This window comes from Drosophila navojoa, chromosome X, assembly GCF_054131105.1.
Source record: "Drosophila navojoa isolate 15081-1374.11 chromosome X, UAZ_NAV_1.0, whole genome shotgun sequence".
Taxonomy (NCBI): domain Eukaryota; kingdom Metazoa; phylum Arthropoda; class Insecta; order Diptera; family Drosophilidae; genus Drosophila; species Drosophila navojoa.
Genome location: NC_142895.1, coordinates 3,565,502 through 3,588,060, shown reverse-complemented (window position 1 = coordinate 3,588,060; position 22,559 = coordinate 3,565,502). Strand labels below are relative to the sequence as shown.

Here is a 22,559-nt window from a genome sequence, read left to right as displayed (position 1 = left end):
GTGATTATAGAGCATGCCGTAGGCAAGACATGGATTAGAATCGGATTAAATACAAGTTGCAATTGGATTAGTTATTTATTATGTATGAATGAAACAGTCAATCAATCAATAATCCGTCAGTGAGTCAATGAATCATTTGATTTATTGCTCAATTGCTTGAGTAGTGCGGATCAATCAACGAATATGTCAATCTACCTGTCAATCTGTACTCAATTACTCTCGGAGGAAGTTAATGCAAGAGTCAATCACTCAATCAACTGGTCAATCTGTCAGCAATCAGTCAATATATCTTTCAATGTACCACTCAGTCAATCGGTCAATCAATCAGTCAGTGAGTCAGGCAGTCAATCACTTGATTATTTGGTCAATCTATCAGTCAAATTTAGAAGCAACCAATAAGTCAGTCAATGAGTTTGTAGGTCAATCACTCAATTAATCAGTCAATCTGCCTATTAGTCCCCCTCTCAACTCACTCACTCCTGCTGTCAATCAATCATTGAGCATTCATTGCACTTTACTTAATGTCCTACGAGTTAGTTCAGTGCATGTGAGATGAGAACTCTACGTAGATACGTGAACAGCTCCCAACTACCGTCTCACCTGTTTGTATGGGGAAACTGTAGGCGGTGTCCGTGAACTTGTCGGGGCCGGTGAAGGCGCGCACCTTGACCCGATAGGTGGTGCCCGATTTGAGCGGCCCGTTGCAGTAGCCGAGCTTGTGATTGTCACAGTTCTCGGTGCCGATGGTAAAGTCCTCGACGGAACGGTTCTCGAATGGATAGTACGGATCGATGGCCTGGTAGGGCAACCAGACGCTATAGGACTGCACATCCATCCAGCTGGGCATCTCCAGGCCGGACGCATTCTTTGTATCATCCTCGGCCACGATGATCGTGTACATGCGCACCTGTCCATTCTGATCGGAGAAGTAGTTCTTTCGGAATCGGATTTGTATGGTCGATGAGCTGCGGTACACCTCGGTGGGCACCACCTGGGTGGCGGGACGTGGTGGCGCCAGAATGGGCATCGTTTGCTTGTATTCCCGTTCCGGGCCGTAGCCAACGGCCGTCTTGGCTTGAATCTTGAATACGTAAGTCTCGCCGGGCTTCAGGTTGCGTATAACGCCAAAGGACTCCTCCGAATCAAAGTCCTGCACGCCCGAGTCCGTCTGGTTGTTGATGTTCTGGTACGCAATCGAGAACTGCCGAATGATGCCGTTCGCCTCGCTCGACGGCAGCGACCACTCAAAGTTAATCTCACTCGGCTGCACGTCCATCGGATGGAAGCGCTCGACGCGCCCTGGCACCGCCTCGTTCGTCGTAAAGCTGGCGGAGAGCGGAGCACTGCTGCGCAGCACCGAGGACTCCGTGCCGGAGCGCACGACTACGGTGAATGTGTAGTTGCGATGCGGACGCAGGTCGCTGATGGTGATCTCGTTGCGCGTGGTCGTATTCTGGGCCAGCACATTGTCGGCTGTCAGGTAGGCGATGTCAAAGTCGTTGTACTCGCCCTTGGGCAGATCCCAGCGCAGCGATATTTCCGTATCCGTTATATTTGTCGCATGCAGCTGTGTTATGGGCTCCGGATAGAGGCGATCCTGTCGCTGTATCGGCAAACTGGCAACGCCTCCGCTCACCGTCCAGACGGTGATGTTGTAGAGGCGTCCCGGTACCAGACCCGTGAAGGTAACCTTGCGATCCGTATCGTTGGCCAGCTTCTCCTTCTCCTTGATCTCCGAATCGCCCAGCGAGAAGCGATAGATATCGAATTTGGACGAGGACTGAGGCGTCGGTGTATAGCTCAGCGTTATCGTATCTCGTTCATCCTCCTTCTCCCCGTTGGCCACTACCACATCGGACTGGATGAGGGGCATGGTGCGCGGATAGAGGCTCGTTATGCCCGACAGAATGCCATACGATGTCGTCTGTATATCGAATTTGTATTGCACACCCGGCATTAGGTCACCAATCAGCACCCGTACAGTGGACAAGTCATCAGCTGCAGGGGGTAGGGGGGAGAGAAAAAGGATTCGGATTAGTATGGGCTCTTCCCTATCCTTAAGCAGAGATTCGTCTTCGGCACTTACCCGATTTGTTCTCGGAGACATTTTTGGTTTGGACACGAGTTGGATTATCGGTGGGCCACCATTTCAGAATGTAGGACTCGACTCGACCCTCCGGCTTGGGCCACTCCAGTGTAATATTTCGCGAGTCAACGAGCTGGATGATATTGGAGACGGGATTCGGTGGCACGGTTGTGTTCACCTCCTGTGGATTGGGACTCTCGACGCCAAAGCTAACCGTGTTCACCTGGATGGTGTACTTCTCGCCCTTGGTCATGTCCGTGATGTCCGCCTCCGTGGAGCGTACGCTGGGCAATCGCACCCATTGCTGTTCGCTATCGGTGCGGTAGCGTATGGAATACTCAGTGAACTCTCCGCTCTCTGGCGGCGACCAATGAACGAGCACCGAATTGCTGCGCACCGTTTCGATGGTCATGTTTCGTGGCGGATTGGGAACTGGCCAAGGATAATGAGATTGCAGATTATTGAGGTATTTCAGTGATGTGGTAATACTTACAGACTGCCTGGAAGTAGGCGTGCGGCTCGCTGCGTAGATCGTGGCTGACAGCAAAGACCTTGAGCTCATAGCCGGCGCCTGGCTGCAGATTCTTGATGACCAAGCGAGACTCCTTGGTGATGAGGGTGCTCACTTCGCTGGTGCCATTGCGCGAGTAGAGCACCTCGTACTGCTCTTGCTTCGAGTTGACATCGCTCTTCCAGCTGATGTTGAGGCCCATGCGTATGCTCTTCAGATCCTCAATGATGGGCGACGACGGGCGGGTGACCACAAAGATGCTCGTCTCATTCGATTCCATCTTCTTGGACACCGCCTGCACGGAGAGCGAGTAGTTGCGGCCCGGCAAAAGACTCTCGAGGGTGAAGCGCGTGCGGTCTGTGGTCAGGGTGCTCGTATCCCCATTGAATGTCTCCAGCTCATGGTAGCTAAGGCAGAGCAGGTTAGTATTACGTCTTTTAGAATCTTCTCTCTACTTACACAATGCGGTACTCGTCCTGTGTGCTAGCCGGGTCCGCCTCCCATGTGATGATCATCGTATTGGTCTTGTCATCGTTGAAGCTGCGCAAATTGCGCACGGGTAGCGGCCGCAGTGTGACATCGCCAGTGGCCGGCCACGAGGTGACCTTACCGGACACCGTCTTCACAATCACATTGAACGTTTTGCCCGGCTCGGCAATGTCGCGGAAGTCGAAGAAAGCGATTGGCTCGTTGCTGCGCGCCACCGTCGATTGACGACGCGTCGTGGCAACGGACACCTGGTACTTGTCGAACTCGGAAACGCCCTTGGGCGCCTCCCAGAGCACCCGGAACGAGTTCGATGTGATGAAGTCCTTGTCGAAGGTGACATTGAGTGGACGCAATGGCACCGTTCGATATTGCGCTGTTGTTGGCAATGAGATCTCATCCTCGGACATGGTTTGCACGGAAATGTTGTAGGCACGTCCAGGGACGAGTCCCTTGAATGCCGCCTGAGCCGGACCCGGCGGTTCGCCCTCCTTCTCCACATAGAGCACACTGTCATTGGCATCGGGCGGCTCTATGGACACCTTGTAGTGCGTATAAATCCCAGCCGGATACGGTGGCTGCCAGAGCACCAGCAGCGTTGTCTCATTACGAAACCATACAATAAATTTCCCCGGCGTATTTGGTTCTACGGCACGAAGAAGATGTAAATAGTGTAAGAAGAAGAATAACAATGCAACCGAATTGCAATTTGTTAGTTAATGTGGCCAACAGATTTCGTCTAAAGTATATATGTATAGGGTATAGGGGTGCGATATTTATATATATATATATAATTGTAAATATATATGTATGTCTAGATATATGGGCTGTTCACATGCACAGTGGTTAGAGTTCGAGTTAAAATATACAAAAATTATGTATTATATAAAATATATGGATGATGAGTTAAAGAATTTATGAACATAAAATATACAACTACGAGAAATACCCAAAAGCTGTCCCGAATATCGTGTTTAGGTGTGTGAGGTTATGGTATATAAAAAAAAAAAAAAAAAAATTAACAATTAGATAAACAATAATAGTTACATGTATATGTCATAGTGAGCGTATTACGTGGTATTACCCAGACCCCAATTACTCTACTCTTCCCGCATAACTAAAGGATCCACTCATTAAATTCACATTTAAGAAATAATAATGATTTAATACAAATTTATTTTTATTTATTTTTATTTTACAAAGTTAGCTAAAATACAAATTTATTTTACACATTTTAAAATAATTTAATATAATTTTCAAAAATATTTTATGACTTTTATTTTATTTTATTTATTATAAATTATCTTTCTTTTCATTTACTAATTTATTTTCTAGCTAATATTTCACAAAACCTTTTTAAATAATTTAATATATTTTCAGAAATATTTTATGACAGATTTTATTTATTTCAATTTACTAATTTATTCTCTAGCTATTATTTATACGAGAATAATTTTCGTCTTCTCAATATTGCCTGAAGCAGTTTTTGCTGTGCACGCAAAACCAATTGGGAATTCTAACGGCAGACAAGAGATGTTGCCAGTGCTGCCAGATGGCAGGAGCATGCAAGGCATTAGCATGAAGGGCAAACCACACACACATACATGTGTATATACATACTGGTTTGTGCAACTTTGTGTGTGTGCGTGTGCTGTAGTATTTGTCGACACACGGATTCACACCAGATTTGCATGTGCGTGTGTGTGTGTGTGTGTAGTCGCACTTTGTTGTGGTCTTGGCGTAGCTCGGCGAGCGAAAGGGATAGACTCGTTGGAGTGGGGTGCGGGGGTGCGAGTGCAAAAGGGATATTTGCAATTTGAGGCTAGCCAAATGAATTTGGAACATTGCCAACGGAGCCCCTCCTAGGTCAGGGTTGTTTTTTTTTTTTTTTTTTTTTTTTTGCCAAAAAAAAAAGACGAAATACAAAATAAATAGAAACGAGATTCAGGCAGGCTTTGAGGTTAGACATATACAGATGGAAAAAAAAGAGAAACTAATCAAAACATATACAACTAAAAGTTACTTGAAATGCACTTGGCATGCAGCAGTAGTGGGAAACCGTTATGTGGGCTTTACTTTACCTCTCAAGATTTTGATATCCAGCAATTCTTTATGCCGCGTCCTTCGACCTTTTTTTTTTGTATTTTAGTGTTTTTTTTTTTTTTTTTAGTTACATTTACGTTAAAAAGCACACAAGTTAAGGGCAGAAGAATGAAAGATGGTTTTTTGTTTGTTTTAGTTACGTTTTAGGCACCAACACCACGGATAAGAAAATAAATTGAAATTGGGAAATTGGGTAATATTTCACTTACTTGTTGTAAAGTTGCGACTCGTATAGGCCACAGACTCCTTGCCATCGTATATGGTGTAGGCCTGCACCTGGTAGGTGGCACCTGGCGTCAGCTCCTTGACACTGTGCTGGAATGTATTGTCGTTGACCTGGAAGGTGCGATTGTAGCTATTGGATGCCTCCGATAGGCCAAGCACCTTGATCTTAAATGCCGTATAGCTGCCCTGTGTGGGCGGTGACCAGAGTATGATGGCATTTTTACCGCTGCGCACCTGTACGGATAAGTTGGATGGTGGGTCGGGCGCTAGAATTATTAAAAAATAATAATAAAAAAAAAATTAAATTAAATTAGTTATTAGTAAAAAGTAAAAAGTTGAAGTTTTCGTCGAGTTTCGAACCTACGTCACCCAATTGTCTCAGGCGAACACACTACCATAAGCCTATCGATGTCTGTTGATCACTTGCTCAAAGCTCAACTCGCTGTCGCTGTCGCTGCCTCTGCCGCCGCCGCTGCCGCTGCCGCTGTAGCTGCCCTGCTACTGCTTAATCGCTGCCTGCTGCTAGTATCTATTTTTAGCAACAGCCGCAGAGCTAATGTGCGCGCGCTCTCTCTCTTTGTGGTCGCTCTGTTAATGGCATCTTGTTTTTGTTACTGCTGCTGCGCAACTGGTTTTTGTTTTTGTGCGCAGCGATTTTTCACTTTCTACTTTTGACAGCTTTTAATGTGAGCAGAGAGAGAGGGGGCAGCACGAGAGTAGCAGTGTGTGTTGTTTCTTTTGATTGCGTACAACGTAACGGCACTTTAATTATTGGAATTAATCGAAATGTATACGGGTAATAATATACATATTATTGGATACACTCGCGAATGGCATACATTGCTGACATTGCATGTCGACCCAAAAGTCCCCTTTTTGTTAATCTAACATTACATTTGACTCACGTATGCATTTCGATCGGCTCAGTTTGACTCATCAAAAGCTCGAGCTGACGAAAAAAAAATTGGCTTGCATCGGCCGGGAATCGAACCCGGGCCGCCCGCGTGGCAGGCGAGCATTCTACCACTGAACCACCGATGCTTGATGTCTCAAGCATTTTAAATGGCAATGACTTAAAGCTAAACTCTCTTTCTGTTGGCTATCTTTTCACTCTTCGCCTTAGACTGTCTATTTATAGTATTAAATGGAGACGATTTGTTTTATTTTTATTTATTTTTTAATAATCAGCTCATTAACGATAGGCAACATTTGATATCTCTCTCTCATTCACTCCATGAGAAATTCTAATAAGCTTTTTAATTGCCCTTTCTAATTTCCCAGTTCAACCTGCCTAAGGCTAACATTGTTTATTAACTCACCTGTTGTAATGGTCACCGTCCAGGTGAGCCAATCGTGATGCGTAAAATTTGTGTAATATAGCCAGAAATTGTATTTGGTGCCAGGCAGCGCACGTGAGAATTGAATCTCGTTGCCGATGTCCCGCGAGGCAATTGTCGTATTTGGCTCCGGATAGCCAAAGGGCGGACTATAGTCCAGGCGATACGAAGCACCATCGTCCAGGCCGGGATTATTGGGTATGCTTATGGCCAGATCAGCGCCATACGAGTTCTGCAATCAAATAGAAACGTAGGTAAATAAATATTGCTAGACTGAAACAAGACTTAACTTGGCTCATTATATTCCCGTTACTTGCGGAGTTTGAGCCACCGAAGAGTGGTTTTACCTGTCGCAAGCTGTGCCATTTCATAATAATTACTATAAGTAGTTGCAATCATTTGAAGTGGGCCACAAGAGAAGCTCCCTTGTGTCAGCCACCTAGGAAGGTGGCAACCCTTCTCTCTCCTCTCGCCCACACCCCCCTCTTGGGGTGTTGGGGCTGGCCCAACACAAAAAGTGCAATGACATTCGCGAAAGGCAAACAAAAGTAACAACTGACAATAAAATGGCGCATGGAGTGCATGAAGAGCATCATAATAATGATGGCGACGATGATGATGATGATAATGATGATGTCCTTGTTGTTGCTGTTGCCGTCCTTCGGCTGGTGACAGACGCCAAATATTAACAGCGCAAACAATGCGATGCGGCGCGAAAAAATACAAGGAACAAAAAAATAATGATAAACAAATAATAATGAATGCGCTTCCAGCAGCCGGACTCGCAGCGAGAGAGAGATAGAGATAGAGAGAAAGAGAGCGACAGAGAGAGAGAGAGAGAGAGAGAGCAACCACATTGTAGGGCTTACAGGGCACAGAGTTGCCTCTAAAGCCCACTCACAGGAGTATGAACACGAATGCAAAAGCAAACATGCATGCTCTAGTTGGGCATGCACGACTAGCAGATACCCTAAGGCGTCTTACAAACTTATTGATTACTTTAACTAGATATTGATGGAAGTTTTCTGTTTGAAGATAGAAGATTTTAATATGGAGCAGCACATTGAAGTACGGATGGATAGATTGACAGACAGATGAACGGAGGGAGGAATGTATCACGGGACTGATTGACTAGACTGGCTAGGCTAGACTGTAAGATGAATAGAATGACGATCACAGTGAAGGAGGGACAGTCGGACGGAAGGACGAACGACAGATAATCAGACGGACGAATGGATAGACTGAAATATAAATAAAATGATACTACCAGATGCAGATAGTCGGATAGACGAACTGCCCTGCTGTTGTTAGTGACTTATAAGATCGTATAGGCTATTCGTTACAGTGAAACAGCACTTGTATAGCCTAAAATACAATTTGGAATGGAAATTTCTCATCAGCTCTATATGAATGTTAAAAATTGCAGTTAAATCGCCCTCAATTCGCTTCAAATGATATCAAATGGAGCAACTGCTTGCTGCTGCCCATTAAGTTGGCTGCGCTAGACAAGTGTAAGAACCGGAATTAAGTTGGCTGCGGCAACGTGTCAGCGGCATGCCCGTTAAGTTGGCTGCGCCTGAAAGGCGCTTGGCTGGCAAATGCATTGGCTGCGGCTTTCCACTGCAGCGACCACGCGAAGTTGGCTGCGAAAATGCAATTTGCCTTTAAACTCGAGTAATTGAAGTAGATTTAACGTGCACTCAGCCAAAGTCAATAATTCACATTTACGTAATGCCCACTCTCTGGTTAAATTTATGTATTTCGCTGTAAATTTAATTTGTTAAATTGAAATATGTGCGCATATAAGGTCAGAGAGGCAGGCAGAAAGAGCGAGAGAGAGATATGCATATATATAGTGGGAGAGCGCGGCAAAAGAAAAGCGAAAATGTCGCACAAAATGGCGGCAAACAGCGGAAGTCAGCTACGTGCTGATATGATTGATGACTGCCAACAGCATCAAAAAACGCAATGCAAATAAAATTCACAATTTTGTTGTTGGCCCTTTTTCGAGTGGTATGTAAAAAAGGAGCCGTTAGTTTTTTAGTTTAGTCTGGCTGCGCTACATAATTCACATCTATTTGCCATCTATTTTGAAGTGACACCACTTGCTGGCACGTACAACCGTTAAGAGTTGCCATTTTGTGTTAAGTGGCAACGCCAACCCACAGAACCCACCATAAATTAATTGGATTCCGTTTATGGTCATCTACTATATGCATTTAACTGTAAATTATATTTGCATTTCCATCCATGTCCTTATATCCTTATCTCCTCTAAATCAGCTTTCTTATATATCCCTTTAATTTCTTTACCTCTCTCTATCTCTCTCGTATATTGTATTACAACTACACCCACCCACATTTAAGTGCCCCTCTATATACATACATGTGTAGCTTTTTTTTACACGTCTTAGTTTTACATCACTTTTTTATAGCCAACTCATTCTGAAGCAATTCATTTAAGTCCCCTTTCCCCTTTCTCTTTCTTTACATTTCGTCAGGCTGTTGGTCAGCACATCAGTCAGTCAGTCAATCAGTCAATCAGCGAGTTAATTGCTTACTTTACAACACTCATGCATATGAATTAGGGGCATTCCCCCATTGTGATCATTTTCTTCTCTCTCTCTCTCTCTCTCACTCTCTCCATCTCACTCTGGTTGCTTGCTGTCTGTCGTCACATAATCAATTTACTTTGTTACACTTTTTTGCTTGTTGCTGCTGATGTTTTTTCAGTTTTTTTTTCTACATTTTTCGCAACATTTTTGAGCAACGAATTGTTGTTTTTATTGTGCTGGGCGGCAAAATTCAATTGCAATTTAAGCAAAGCTTTCGCTACAGTTTGTAGCGCGCGCACACACACACACAGACGCACGTATACGATAAGTAGGTAAAGAAAAAGTAGAAACGAAACGAAATGAAATGAAATGAAATGTAGCTCAGCTATAATAATAACAACAACAGCAACAGCAGCGGCAGTCGTAGTAAAAACTGTTGTTAATGCTGTAAAGCGCGTGTTAAGCATATGCTGGCAGCAGCTGCTGCTCTCTCGCTCACTCCAGTTGATTGCATAATTGATGCGTTTCTTTTTGTCTTGTTGCTTTTCTTTACATGTTTCGCATTTGGGCATTACATGATGCGCGCTTTGAAGCAGCGCAGTCTGTTGGTGCTGATGCTGCTGCCTAATGATAAAGCGCGGCCGCTTACACACACAGATACACTCACACAACCATTATGCAATTCTCCAATATCACAGAGCGAAACTCTACAAGAACACAACGAAAATGGCTCAGCAGCAAGAGCTTGGATTTAGCAATGCTGCTGCTGTGCTGCTCACACGCATACAAATGCTATAATTGCCAGACAGAGATCTCTGGCACCGATTAGCCAATGTCAGAGATCTACGGCGCTAAGTATATTTAGCCATGACCGCTGAGCCAGAGATCTATGGCTCTCCATACATTGTAATTAGCATACATTAGATATACATACATATGTACATCCGCATATATACATAATTTCACTGAAAGCTGTTTCTCAAATTCTTATTAGCATTCGTACAATACCTGCAGCCATTCCAATTGGAGCGTTGCTCCACATGATATAAAATCAAGTTTTTAGCAACCCAAGAAAAAAATTAATAACAATTAACAGTAACAACAAAGCGACGGTCAACCTTCGCTTTTTGATTTTCGCTTTGGCTTTGCCTTTGGCTTTGACTCATTCAGGGTCGCTGCGTTATTAGCCGAGAGAGAGAGAAAGAGAGAGTAGGAGAGTGTGAGTGAGAGAGAGAGAGAAAGAGCTAGTCACCTAAGTGAAGGGATTTTTGATTAAGATTCGCGTATGCAAAATTATTTTGCGAAATTCATAAAAAATATTTATAATACGAGATATACATATGTATGTATATACATATTTATATGCATATATCTATATACTGATTAATTGACTCGTTGATTGACTGACTGATGCTCAAAATCTAATGTCAGATTGACTGATAGATAGATCACGAGATTGATTGATTATCAGATTGATATACTATATTGAGGTACTGATTAACTGTATATATAGATATAACTCTACTTTCAAGTTTGCTTTAGCCTTTGTTTGTGAAGCATTTCAAATGTTGTTTTAATCAAATTTATTGTCTTCAAGCTTGACTGACTGGCAAATATTTATCATTTCTGAAAATGTTGCATTCGAGTTCATAAATAATTATTTAAAAACATATACACGACATATATTATATATGTATAATTATCCATACATACGTATATGAGCAGGCCTTGGGTTAGATGAGGGCCAACTCAACGTGATAGCCAACGCAAACAGAGCACAAGACAAACAACATATTAAATAAACAAACAAACAATTCTCAAGCAAGAAAACATCAACAAAAATATTATTTAGATAATTTAAATTAGGAAAAGAAAACTCTCCAAGCGAGTAAATAATGAAAAGTTTGATGTATGAAAACAAAATTGAAGTCTAAAATATTTTTAAAATATTGCAAAATAATCAAAAATCATTATGATTATCACTAAAGCTCTATTAGAATGCTTATAAGTTGAAGACGTAAAGCTTAAGACCCCAGGAATAAATAATAACACATTATATATGTATGAAACAATTCACTTATTAAAAAAACTCACATTAAATTATAGAATTTAAATTAAATTTTTGCAAACAATTTTCTAATGCAAATAAGATAAGATAAGACTTGGCCCAAAAAAGTAGACTGCATCATTTTCGGCTTGTTTTGTTTTGTAGATAACGGGATATGACACGATAAGAACTTGCTGCAATGTGGAAGGCTAAGCTTAAACAATATTCAAGCAAATATCAAAAAAGTTAACAATATTTGTTTATCAAAAAGCACAAAGTGAATTTGTTTACCTGCCTAAAAGTAAACAAACGAGTTGCTACTCTGCTGTTCATGATCAATCAAATGCGTTTGCGCCGCTTATCAGCTGCTTGCTATAAAATTATATAAACATTTTAAATTTAACATTTGTCAACTGCGATTTATTGGGTGTAAATTACTGAGTAATCAATCTCTCTCTCGCCTACTCGCCCATTAATTCTTACGCTCAGTCAACTCTTGGCGTGCGCCATCTCTTTTTCACTTGCACAGCTGCACTTAACATTTGTATTGGGTCGGTGCAAAAGGCAAACGCGCAATTAGCATAAAGTACCGGATAGTCCGACAGTGGGGCAGACAGAGACAGACAGAAAGTTGGCGCTGTTGTTGTTGTTGTTGTTGTTGTTGCTAGTTTGCAAGTGTGAAAAGAGTTGGTTGCAAGTTTCAGGTTGACTGCCTTGACGATGGCAGATGACGTCAACAAAATGCAAAACGCAGCGCATAATAACTGAATGAGTGAATGAGTGAGTGACTGAGTGACTAACTCACTTAGCTTGAGTGCGCGAGCGAGCGAGCGAGTGACTGAGCGAGCTAGCGACTGCGTCAGTAATTCTCCAAGTGCGGGCTAGACGGTGCACAGTGGTGTGCAACATAATTAGCACAGCTACAAATTTGTTGATATTTCATTGATTTTCAAGTGTAAGTAAGCACTCTTTTCCTCTCACTTATAATCAGTTCTTTAACAATATTTCTAATATTTCTAATACGAGTGGGATATATGTATGTACGCATTTGTATATATGTATGTACTATGTATTTATATGTATTTGATTTTCTACCTGCTCAGTTTGCTTGTGCTTGTGCTTGTCTGCCGGGTAACACCCATACATATATACATATATATATACACACCCACACACACGCGAACCATTCCACAGCTCAATTCAGTTACCGCGCGCTTAATTTATGTTCATTTATTTAGTTATTGTCTCTCTTTCTATTGCTGTTGCTGTTTGTTTATTGTTGCTTTATGGCAATTCCCTTTCCCATGTCCCCCATTCATGTTTGGCATGCGCTGCACGTATTTCTGTCCCTGTCCCTCTACCCCGCCACGCATGCAGACAACATCAAGCGAACCAAGCGTCGCACTGAGCTGAGCTTAGTTAAGTTGAGCGCAACGGTTAAAATGCAGCGCTCTCGCTCTATTGCTCTGCTGCTCGTTCGTTAAATCACTCTCAGTTAATGGCTTTGCGTGAGTCTGGGTGTTTGTGTGTGTGCGTGCAAAGAATTGTTGCTTGTTTGTTTGTTTATTTATTTTGTTGTCGTCATAACAGCGCCTAGTTATCGCTTTAACACAGCAGCAGCAGCAGCAGCAACAGCAGCAGCAGCAGCAGCAGCCGCAGCCGCAGCAGCAGCAGCGACAACAACAATTACTTTAAAGACAGTTGCATAGCAATAATAACAACATCAGTGCCAAACAACAGGAAGCTTTAATTCAAATCAAATTACCTCCCACACTCGCCCTATCTTCTTGCATAAGTCAGTCTGTGTGTGTGTCTGTCTGTCTGTCTGTCTGTCTGTGCGTCTCAAAATGGCGCCTTTATAATTGAAAGCTCAGTCATAAATTGCTTCGATATCAATTTTTGATTTATTATTGAAATTCAACAATGGCAAATCAATTATCATAACAAATGAACATTTCACAATGGACAAAAGATACATCGACTACTCAAGCTATTGATATAACAATGCACACATATGTACATACATACATAGATAAACAGACGCACGCACAGACAACACATGGGAAATGTCAAAGGCAATTGTGGTATTAGTAAATTCCCTCAAGCAAAGTTTTGAAAGGTTTAGTCCTTTAGGCATTTTGAGTTAGCAAACAGACAGCTAATATATGTATGTACACTGTACAAAATTTCACGAACTTTCAACCAAATATTTAACCATATTTTTATGGTTCTTTTGTGTTAAATTTTAAAAATTACAAAAATAATAATAATGATTTGTTGAAAAGCTTGTAAATCTTTTCAAAAGTAAACAATTTTTTTTGCAGTGTGTAAACACGTATATGCATATGTATGAGCATAGAGCAGAAGCAGTTGGTTGGGCGTTAGGAGACGAAGAAGTAGGGAAACTTGAAGACACGTTGACATGACTATACACTTAGACAGTGGCACAAGGCAGCAGGGGTCGAGGATTGGGTCACAATTTTGCAACGCAATTTGCAAAGTGTTGACAGCAGACACACATCTACTTATACACATAAAATACATGTGAGTGTGTGTGTGTGTTGAGAAACTTGCTATCAAAGTGGAGCAGAAAAGTAAGAGAATTTATTAGTTGCCTTTCATAGCAAATATTGTGACAAATAGGCATATAAAGGAAGCATTCGCTGAGTGCTTGGAGTGTCTGTGCGTGTGGAGAGTGGAGACTGGGAGAGGAAGAGAGTGCAGCAGACTCTCCTTGCTGCTGTAGGCAAACAGCGTTGTGCTGTTTATTAGCCTTAGCTAGATTTAGCTAGTTCTTTCTAGCAAGCATAACTAAAGTTGATGTTTAGCTTAGCCGTAAAAGAGCCAAGAGTTAAGTTTAGCTGGTAATGCAATGACTTCATGAAAAGCTGCACTGACAACACTGACTGGAATACAACTATGTACTTTTATGTGCATGTATGGAAATAAAAAGCCTGACGACTTAAGTTTTATGCTGAATGCGTTTGCAGCACGAGGCGCCATGTTGTTAATTGACATACGGCTCTCCCTCTCACTCCCACAGAAGCAATCGAGACAATTACAGTGGTGGCGCCATCAAGTGTGCCATGTGCAGTTGCCTTTGAATGCGTTGGCTCTTCTATGCATTTAATTGTTGCTGTTGTTTTTGCATACTTTTCAGCACTTATCCTCACGTCTGTCACATGCTTAATCAGCACTTTGCATATTTTATTATTGCATTTATCGTTTATCGCTCATCGATTATCGCATTCGCACAAAATTCACATATTGACAGCTCGTCGGCTCGTCGGGAGTTTCGTCTATTTTGGGAGGCTGCATTGCGGCTGCACCTCATTGTCAAATGATGTGGCGCGACCACACCTCCCGCCGCCCGCCCTCAGCAAATAGCCGCCCAAAATGACATGCAAATTGAAAAGCCATGCAAAAATCATTGACTTGCAGCTACTCATTAAAAATGGGACAGACAGTGGGCGTAATCGTTGAACATAATGCAATATTAGAGGATATCTAATGGATTTTTTATTATATTATACATGTCATTGGTTATTTACAGGATATCTGGCCGTCAGGCTATATTCCAACCAAGTCAATTCACATCAATATGCACTTTATTCAGCATTTTGCTAATTACTACAGGGTATTTTCAAGTGTTGAGGCTTTTGTTAAGCATTTAACGAGTCTGGCTGCCTCTGCCTTTGACAGTCCGCCCTTGTCAAGCACACACAAACATACATATATAGATATATATACATGCATACCTATGTAGCTATAGCATTGCTGGCGTCTGTTGACTTTTCAGTCGCACTGTTGCCCAGTGCAAATTTGCCTGCATTATTGAACACTTTGCGCGCGCTCTCTCTTTTACAGGGGGGAAAACAAACTGGCAGCTGGCATAAACGCTTTTCCATTTGTACATTCGCACATTTTCACAATTTCCCTAGCGAGGCGAAGGAGGGGCCCGGGCACAGGGCGTGGCACTTCATTCCTTTTTTTTCAACGATTGAAGGCGAAGTTTAATTAAACAGCGAAACATTTTCCTTTAAAATTTCTCTAACGGGACTTAAAGCTTGATGGTTCTTGGGAACATTTTTGGTATGGCATATAGGAAAGTTCTACTAAGTGTTCATATTCATTTTCATATAAGTTTGGCCATTAGCGCATCCTTTGCCCTTGCTCAAGTAGAGCTTTAGAGCTTCAAGTTGAATTTAATACAGGGTATATGGATAGTAAATCAATTTACATTAAATAGTGCCTGTTGAAATGATCCAATCTTAATCTTCTTATATTATTCGAACCAAATAACTCTTTATGATATTCTAAAAGAGGTTGGGCTATTTATCGATATCTATCGATTGTTGTTAAAGGTATTCGAAAGTTAGCCAATAGACGGTAATCGATAATATGTTGATCGGTTATCAAGTTTCTATATTTTTATACATTCGAAAATAAGTTTAGCTGCATATCGATAATTATCGATTGTGCTTAAAGTTAAGCGAAAGTCTTGGCAATTGACAGCAATCGATAATATGTAAATCTGTAATCATATTTGAGTTTTTTCAAGTTCTTATGTTTTTATCAGCATATATTCATTCTATTCGCATTTATATCGAAATTTATGCCAAGTCCTTTTTGGCCCGCTTTCCACTTTCTGTTCGGGCTTTAACCAGAAACTTGGCAAAGGACGAGCAACTGGCAACGGCCATGTTTCTGCCACACTAATAACCGAACGCATTTTGCTCCCGAATGCATAAATTATAGTCGTAGACCGAGAGGAAGGTGCTCTATGAAATGTTATTGTAGTTATGCCCGTTCGAGCAGTGGAAAAGCGAGTATATTGGCTAGATAGAGACTTGAAATGGGAAATATATACCAGACAAAACATAACTAAGAATGCAGAGGCCCATTTTGGGGCGTGGCGAATTGAGTAAGCTGTAGGTCCCTCAGTTATAGAGCTCTCTTACTTGAATCACTCTTCAACGTTCGCGCATATTCATCTTGGGCGAGTATCGCACAGTCGTTCATGCCTGAATGCAATGATTTTACTTGTTTTTTATGCAAATTCCAAGCAGAAATTTGCATAGAGCTAGGCAATAAAAATCGATACTCGTTAAAGGGAGAGAGTGAGAGAGCGGAAGGGAGAGTGAAAGAAAGAGACAGAAAATGTAGAGGCAGAGATGCAGAGAAAGAGAACTTCCGTTTCTAAAAAAAGTCGCTCGTTATCATCCTATTGTATTACGAGGCATGCAGAAAACATAGAAATCGAAACAGCTATCATAGGAATCCTTGGAAATATCCTAGAATAGCCCCAAAAGATGCTATATCATAAATAGCTTCAGTGATGGGGAAATGGAAACCTCACTAAAGTGCTAACATCAAGTTAAACATTCACTTTGACTGCATGTCAAATATCTGTCAGTTAACAACTGCCATAAATATAGATTTTAAGTAATTGAAAAGCCGTTTGATCAACAGCTTCACTATTAACTATAATTAACGAGCGCAACTGTACTTTAATGCATTTGGAGAAAAAGCATTTTGAAATTGTTTTGGATTTTTATTTCGTAGTTGAACGAATGATTAATATGTAAATTGATTGATGGCTAAAATCGTAAAAAAAAAAAACTAAAACGAAATTCAATTAAGTGAAATGCGAATATGGTCATAAAAGAGAGACAGCAACAACGACAACAACAACAACAACAGTTTATGGCCTTAGCTAATGGGCAGGTTGGCTTCTGCTTTTGGCCTTTTGGCATTTAAACGCGTTTTGGCTTTCTTCTGCTTTCAGCTGCGACTGACTGACTGGCACTCAAATGTCAGTTAGGATTTCGAATGGCTAATACCCATTAAAGTATTGCCAATAGACACTGGGGTATATTGAGGGCAAAGTTAAGAGGGGGCGGTATGAAGGGAGTAACATACCCTAAGCATAGAACTAGTAGCTTCAAGCCTAACTTCATTGCATATTGATTATTGTCAAGCCGATAAATATAGATATATATCGATTTGAAGTTCGCTTCGAGCATATCTTGAATGTCATACATTTGTTTTAGTATATGATTTACATGTTTTTAGCACTTGAAATAACTTCGATATTTATCGATTTTCATTAAATATATCTAGTACCCCTCTCTCAAAACGCTTAAAGTTTTAAATGTAGTATGTATATGCTATGAGTGTTGCTGATTGTTTCTTATTGATATATTCCCATTTTTTTTCGATAAATATCGATTTCTAATTCAGCTTCTATATAAACATATTTCATATAGTATTTAAATAAAAACTGTTGAAATTCCATAAGATTAATCGGCATAAATGGCTATGCTCGCTCATATATATACTTTCGATTACTAAACATCGATTATTATCGATTTTTAGTTAAAAGCGGTAATATGTATATAACATATAGATTTCTTATGTGTACTCCTAGGAACACATTCAAATTAAATTCTATGACTCTCTATTCGATAGCTTCAACGATTTCCACAGTTATCGATTTTTAATCTAGCTATAGCTCTGCATATTTGCGCTAGAGATGTTTGTCAGTCTGAAATACTCACAAAAATTAAAGCAGAAATAATCGGTTCACAGTTAGAGCCTCTTTGCTTACAGGGTATTCAGTAGTCGATCACAATCGCTGCTTGCTATTATGCTGGTTATTGTAGACCGGGGCTAAGACTAATTAAGTCCAACAGCCAAATTTGACTTTGATGAACTGCTCGCATGTATATAACGGGTAGATTAGGTATATCTAGACGAGGGGGGGATGAGATGGCGATGGGGGATTGGGGAGGGAGCGATGGCTCATGCAATACGAGACGCATTTGCATAACAATCGAAGGGGTAGCTCCCCATTCGGAAGGGTTGCTTGTGTGTTGTCGGTGCCACAAATTGTTGCAGTTGCATTAATCTTAATTAATGCCATGTTGCAGTCGCAGTTGCAGTCGCAGTCGCAGTTGCAGTTGCTCTTGTTGCATATTTCAAGAGCGGGCTAATGGCTCGTTGCAGTTGGAGTCGGCTGTTGGGGCAACATTTTAATTAAGCGCCTGCTTAGCCGCGCCTCAACTTGCAAGGATTCGATTTGGCTGAACTATTTCTAAATGCCACAAGGCAGAAGGCAAGTGCGGCACAAGCTCATCTTAGCCCAGTTAATGGAGAGAAGGCAAATATAAGCTGCCGCTGCCTCGACCCAAATGTCATCGAAATGGCGCTGAGTTCAAAAACAAAGCGCATGGCCTCAATATGCAGAAGCTGCGCAAGATTAACTAAGCAAAAGGGCAAACAGAAGTGCAGAAGAAGCAGAAGTAGACTGAGGTATACCCTTCCAGCAGATGTCGAGTTGTATACAGGAGGGGAGTTCCCACTATCAATCCCTAGTTTAGACGAGACTATCTCTAGCGTCTAGAGCGGAGCGACTAGAGCGATGAGCGACCCTAGGGAGAGCGAGAGCGAGAGCTAGAGCGAGGAGAGAAGCATAAGTAGCTAAGCAGATAACTAGACTATATCGAGAATCGAATCGAGGAGACGATAGGCGAGAGCTAGAGGAGACGAGAGCAGAGCATAGCGAGAATGCGAGACAGAGCGATAGCATATTATAGCGGAGATCTAATAGCAATAAGCTAGATACTCTAGATCTATCTATATCTATCTCATATAATCTATATCTATATCGATATCTATATCTATTTATCTATATCTATATCTATATCTATATCTATATCTATATCTATATCTATATCTATATCTATATCTATATCTATATCTATATCTATATCTATATCTATATCTATATCTATATCTATATCTATATCTATATCTATATCTATATCTATATCTATATCTATATCTATATCTATATCTATATTTATATCTATATCTATATCTATATCTATATCTATGCAAAATCCATAAATCTAAATACAAAGAACTATCTATGCCTAGTATGATTTGCTCTACACGAACATATAATCGAAATGTCAAATCCCATCACTTTGTAAATGAGAGCAGCACGACTTGCAGATACCCTGCAAAAATAGATAATAGTTAACTTCATACAACAAAACAAGGAGAGATCGAATAATGTTCAAAAATATATATTATATACATATATATGTAATTCTATACAAATATATTTATACATATATATAAAAGCTACTCCTTCACTGTTTTTAGATCAAAGAAATATCTATGGGTTTTACTTCGCTTGTAAAAAGTTTATAGAGCGTTTAAAAGTTTTCAAAATGTTGAAGCTCTCAGAAATACTCGAAAAAGTCTTCAAATTTGTAATGAGAAAAAACAAAAACAAAACAAAAATGAAATGAAAAAGTATGAAGCGGAATTGAAACTGCGCGGAAACGGAACATGGCAGCGAAACACATGCAGCGCAACATGAAAAAAAAAAAAAACAGAAAAGAAAAGTAATTCTTCGGTTGCAACATTTTGTTGCCATGGCGGAATGCGATAAAGTTTTTAATTACAGGAGAGGGCGACACATATTTTACAGCCATTAAAAACTTGCCGACATGGCAAGAATACCGCCCCATTTCGTACCGCCCAGCTCCCGACCGGGAGTCCTCCGGCCCTCGCACATATGCCAGGCGACACGTTTGCCACCCACAGGCAAACAGACAAACAGACACCCTTTCGGGCGAGCAGCACTGCGAGTTTCAATTAACTGAAACATTTGCACATATACATACATACATATATTCCCACAGTCGAGCCCCATCGGACTGGCAGAATATTCAAATAATTCGCATGTGAACAATTAAGATGACCTAGAAAACAATTGCTGCAAAAGTTGGAGCTCTTGTTGGTTCCATTATTAAGGATATTTATCCTAAGCTTAGAAACTAAATGAGTACTGCTCAAGCTTACTATGCAGGAAATTTTAAAAAACTTGATTAGTTCTTAAATATTTCCATTTCGTAGACCCAAGGACCTCAGGAACTAGAGGAATTACAGCTGTTAGATTAGGTATGTGAGCTGACTGTGTGGAGTATATGAATACCTTCTTATTTAGGAACTTGGAAGGCCCTAAAGCTATAGCTCTCATCTTAGGTATGCGAGCTCTTCTTAAGCTTACTATGAAATATCAATGAAAGCCAGAACGGTTTAAGCTATTCTCTCAGGATTTTCACCTTATAGCCCCAAGGAACTTAGAAGGCATGCGAGGTAAAGCTGCTGAATTCGGTAAGTGAGGTGTTCTTAAGCTTACTATGCTAATAACTTCATATTTCCTCATTTCCGAGAAACCCTTCTGAAGGCACTCACGAATTGCTCTCAACTTTCGGTATATGAGCAAAAGCTCCAATTCAATAATTCACTTACAAATTGACAAATTAGGAGCATTATCTAGTCAAAATGCTAGAACATATATGGCTTAGCTAATTTGTTCAAAAAAATCCAAAAAAGAAATTATTATTTTTTTTTTTTGGAAAAATTATTTATTTATATATTTTTTAAAAATTCATTGTAAAATAAAAATAATGCTATCTTTTGTTAGAATCTAGCAATACTTTGGGAATATCTCTGTAGACTGCGCATCGCCATAGCCATTCATATGCTTCAAAGGCAAAGGGAGCGATTTCGGAGTCTGGCAAGATGTGCGAGGTGCAGACGTTGCAGGAAGACCTGGCCCAGATGTTCACCGAATTCAGGGAGCAGCGCTGCTTCGAGTTGCTCCGGCTGTTTGGGCAAGTGCGTAGCTGTGATTGCGACCACCAAATTCGTGTGCGGCAGATCCAGAAGCCGGCGCTCAGATTACCGATGGCCAGACGGAAATTGCTAGCGTTTTGCGTAATATTCCTGCTGCTGCTGCTGCTGCTGGCCTTGATGTGGATCTATACGACAAGGCGATACAATCAGGTGGCGGCCATGGGCAGCGGCGCCTGCGCCTCCACAATCCTATTTACCCATAACGATTGCGATATCTACGCTTAGCATTGTTTTTATTTACACATTAAATATGAATTTATTTTTTAAGCCATGCGGGTCTACTACTTGGATAGCAATCGATAGTTGTGATATCGATCAATATCGTTTTGGAAGACTACGGATATGCAGGTGTTGTCTTATCTACTGTGTATATCTCTACTATTTTTATGAGCAGGCTCAATTTCGATAATTATCGACGAGGGCTCTCATATAGCCATATTTTTATACCCAATATTCATATTCTCTATGTAAACTCTGCTTTTATTTTTATTGCAGAATTCATATTGAGATATCGCTATCGATAAATATCGATGATTGCATATATATATATATATATATATATATATATATATATATATATATATCATTTGCTACAATTCCATCTCTCTCTCTCTCTCTCTCTCTCATAACCGCCTCTGCCTTCATCTCTCTCTTCTACTCGCTCTTTCTCTCCCTCTCACTTTCTTTTACTCCTCTCTTATTTTCTCACTTCATTTTTCACATTTGAAACATCGTCTTCATCTATGGAACTCAATGTATAGCTGCCTCTGAGCTTTAACTTTTCGATATCTGGTAATATTGCTCATTTCTGCTTCTGTATTTTCCCCAAGCGATTCCAAAAATGCACAACAGAGGGCGCAACAGCAACACAAAGCAAAAACCAACAACACAAAAAAAAAAAAAAAAAACAAAAACACTTTCTAACATCTAACAACAAATTCCTTTACAATTCACTAAACAGCAACAACAAGAGGAAGAGCAAAAAGTCGAGCTTTACGCAAATTGTGCAAACACAAACCCAAAAACTACCAGAAATAAAAAGTAGGAAAAAAAATTTGTTTGTGCAACAAAGTAGCAACACGCCCACAGCACAGCCTCGCCTCGTTCCGCACAGCCCCCTACAGTGTCCACGCCCTATTTCAGTTAAAATCAACAGCTGCCCAAAAACCATTAGCAAGAGGTGTATGAGCGCCTACCAAAGGGTCTGCACGACTAGCAGATGCTCTATAGGCACATGTAGAAGCTATTAGGGATATATTTGGAAAATTTCCTAAGTGATAGACCCAAGGAACTCAGGAACTACATGAGCTACAGTTGCCAAATTTGATATATAACTTCTCATAATACTTACTACGAAGCATAAGTAAAAATGTATTCCATATAACTTATATCAGCCGAGATTCCCGCTCAGCAAACTCAATGAACTCAAAAACTATCTGAGATGGTAACATAAGGCCAGCTATCACAGCTTTGCCACAGCTTATATCAAAGCA

At 40.8% G+C, this 22,559-nt stretch overlaps 2 protein-coding genes and 1 non-coding gene across 5 annotated transcripts in view; 1 reads left to right on the top strand and 2 right to left on the bottom strand.

The window, feature by feature from the left end:
* The window catches only part of Ptp10D (Protein tyrosine phosphatase 10D), a 66,094-nt gene that overhangs the window by 6,613 nt on the left and 36,922 nt on the right, over window positions 1-22,559 (bottom strand). For 2 of the 3 annotated variants that reach the window (XM_089263161.1, XM_089263160.1), the window contains exons 3-9: window positions 6,731-6,980; window positions 5,396-5,677; window positions 5,165-5,212; window positions 3,057-3,729; window positions 2,580-3,004; window positions 2,087-2,518; window positions 601-1,998 (exon numbers count right to left, since the gene is read on the bottom strand). In XM_089263161.1, coding sequence (XP_089119287.1) covers window positions 601-1,998; window positions 2,087-2,518; window positions 2,580-3,004; window positions 3,057-3,729; window positions 5,165-5,212; window positions 5,396-5,677; window positions 6,731-6,980 — 3,508 coding nt within the window. The remainder of the gene's footprint in view (window positions 1-600; window positions 1,999-2,086; window positions 2,519-2,579; window positions 3,005-3,056; window positions 3,730-5,164; window positions 5,213-5,395; window positions 5,678-6,730; window positions 6,981-22,559) is intronic. The other variant, XM_089263162.1, reaches the window with a different exon arrangement.
* TRNAG-GCC (transfer RNA glycine (anticodon GCC)) lies at window positions 6,382-6,452 on the bottom strand. The gene has a single exon. It is a non-coding gene; the product is annotated as a tRNA-Gly (tRNA).
* Window positions 20,745-21,333, top strand: LOC115563820 (uncharacterized). Its single transcript, XM_030387366.2, has one exon. The coding sequence runs from the start codon at window positions 20,953-20,955 to the stop codon at window positions 21,289-21,291; it is 339 nt and encodes a 112-aa protein (XP_030243226.1). The 5' UTR covers window positions 20,745-20,952; the 3' UTR covers window positions 21,292-21,333.

What these genes read in the sequence shown, in the direction of transcription:
- LOC115563820 (XM_030387366.2), top strand. Translation starts at nt 20,953, where the DNA reads ATGTGCGAGGTGCAGACGTTGCAGGAAGACCTGGCCCAGATGTTCACC.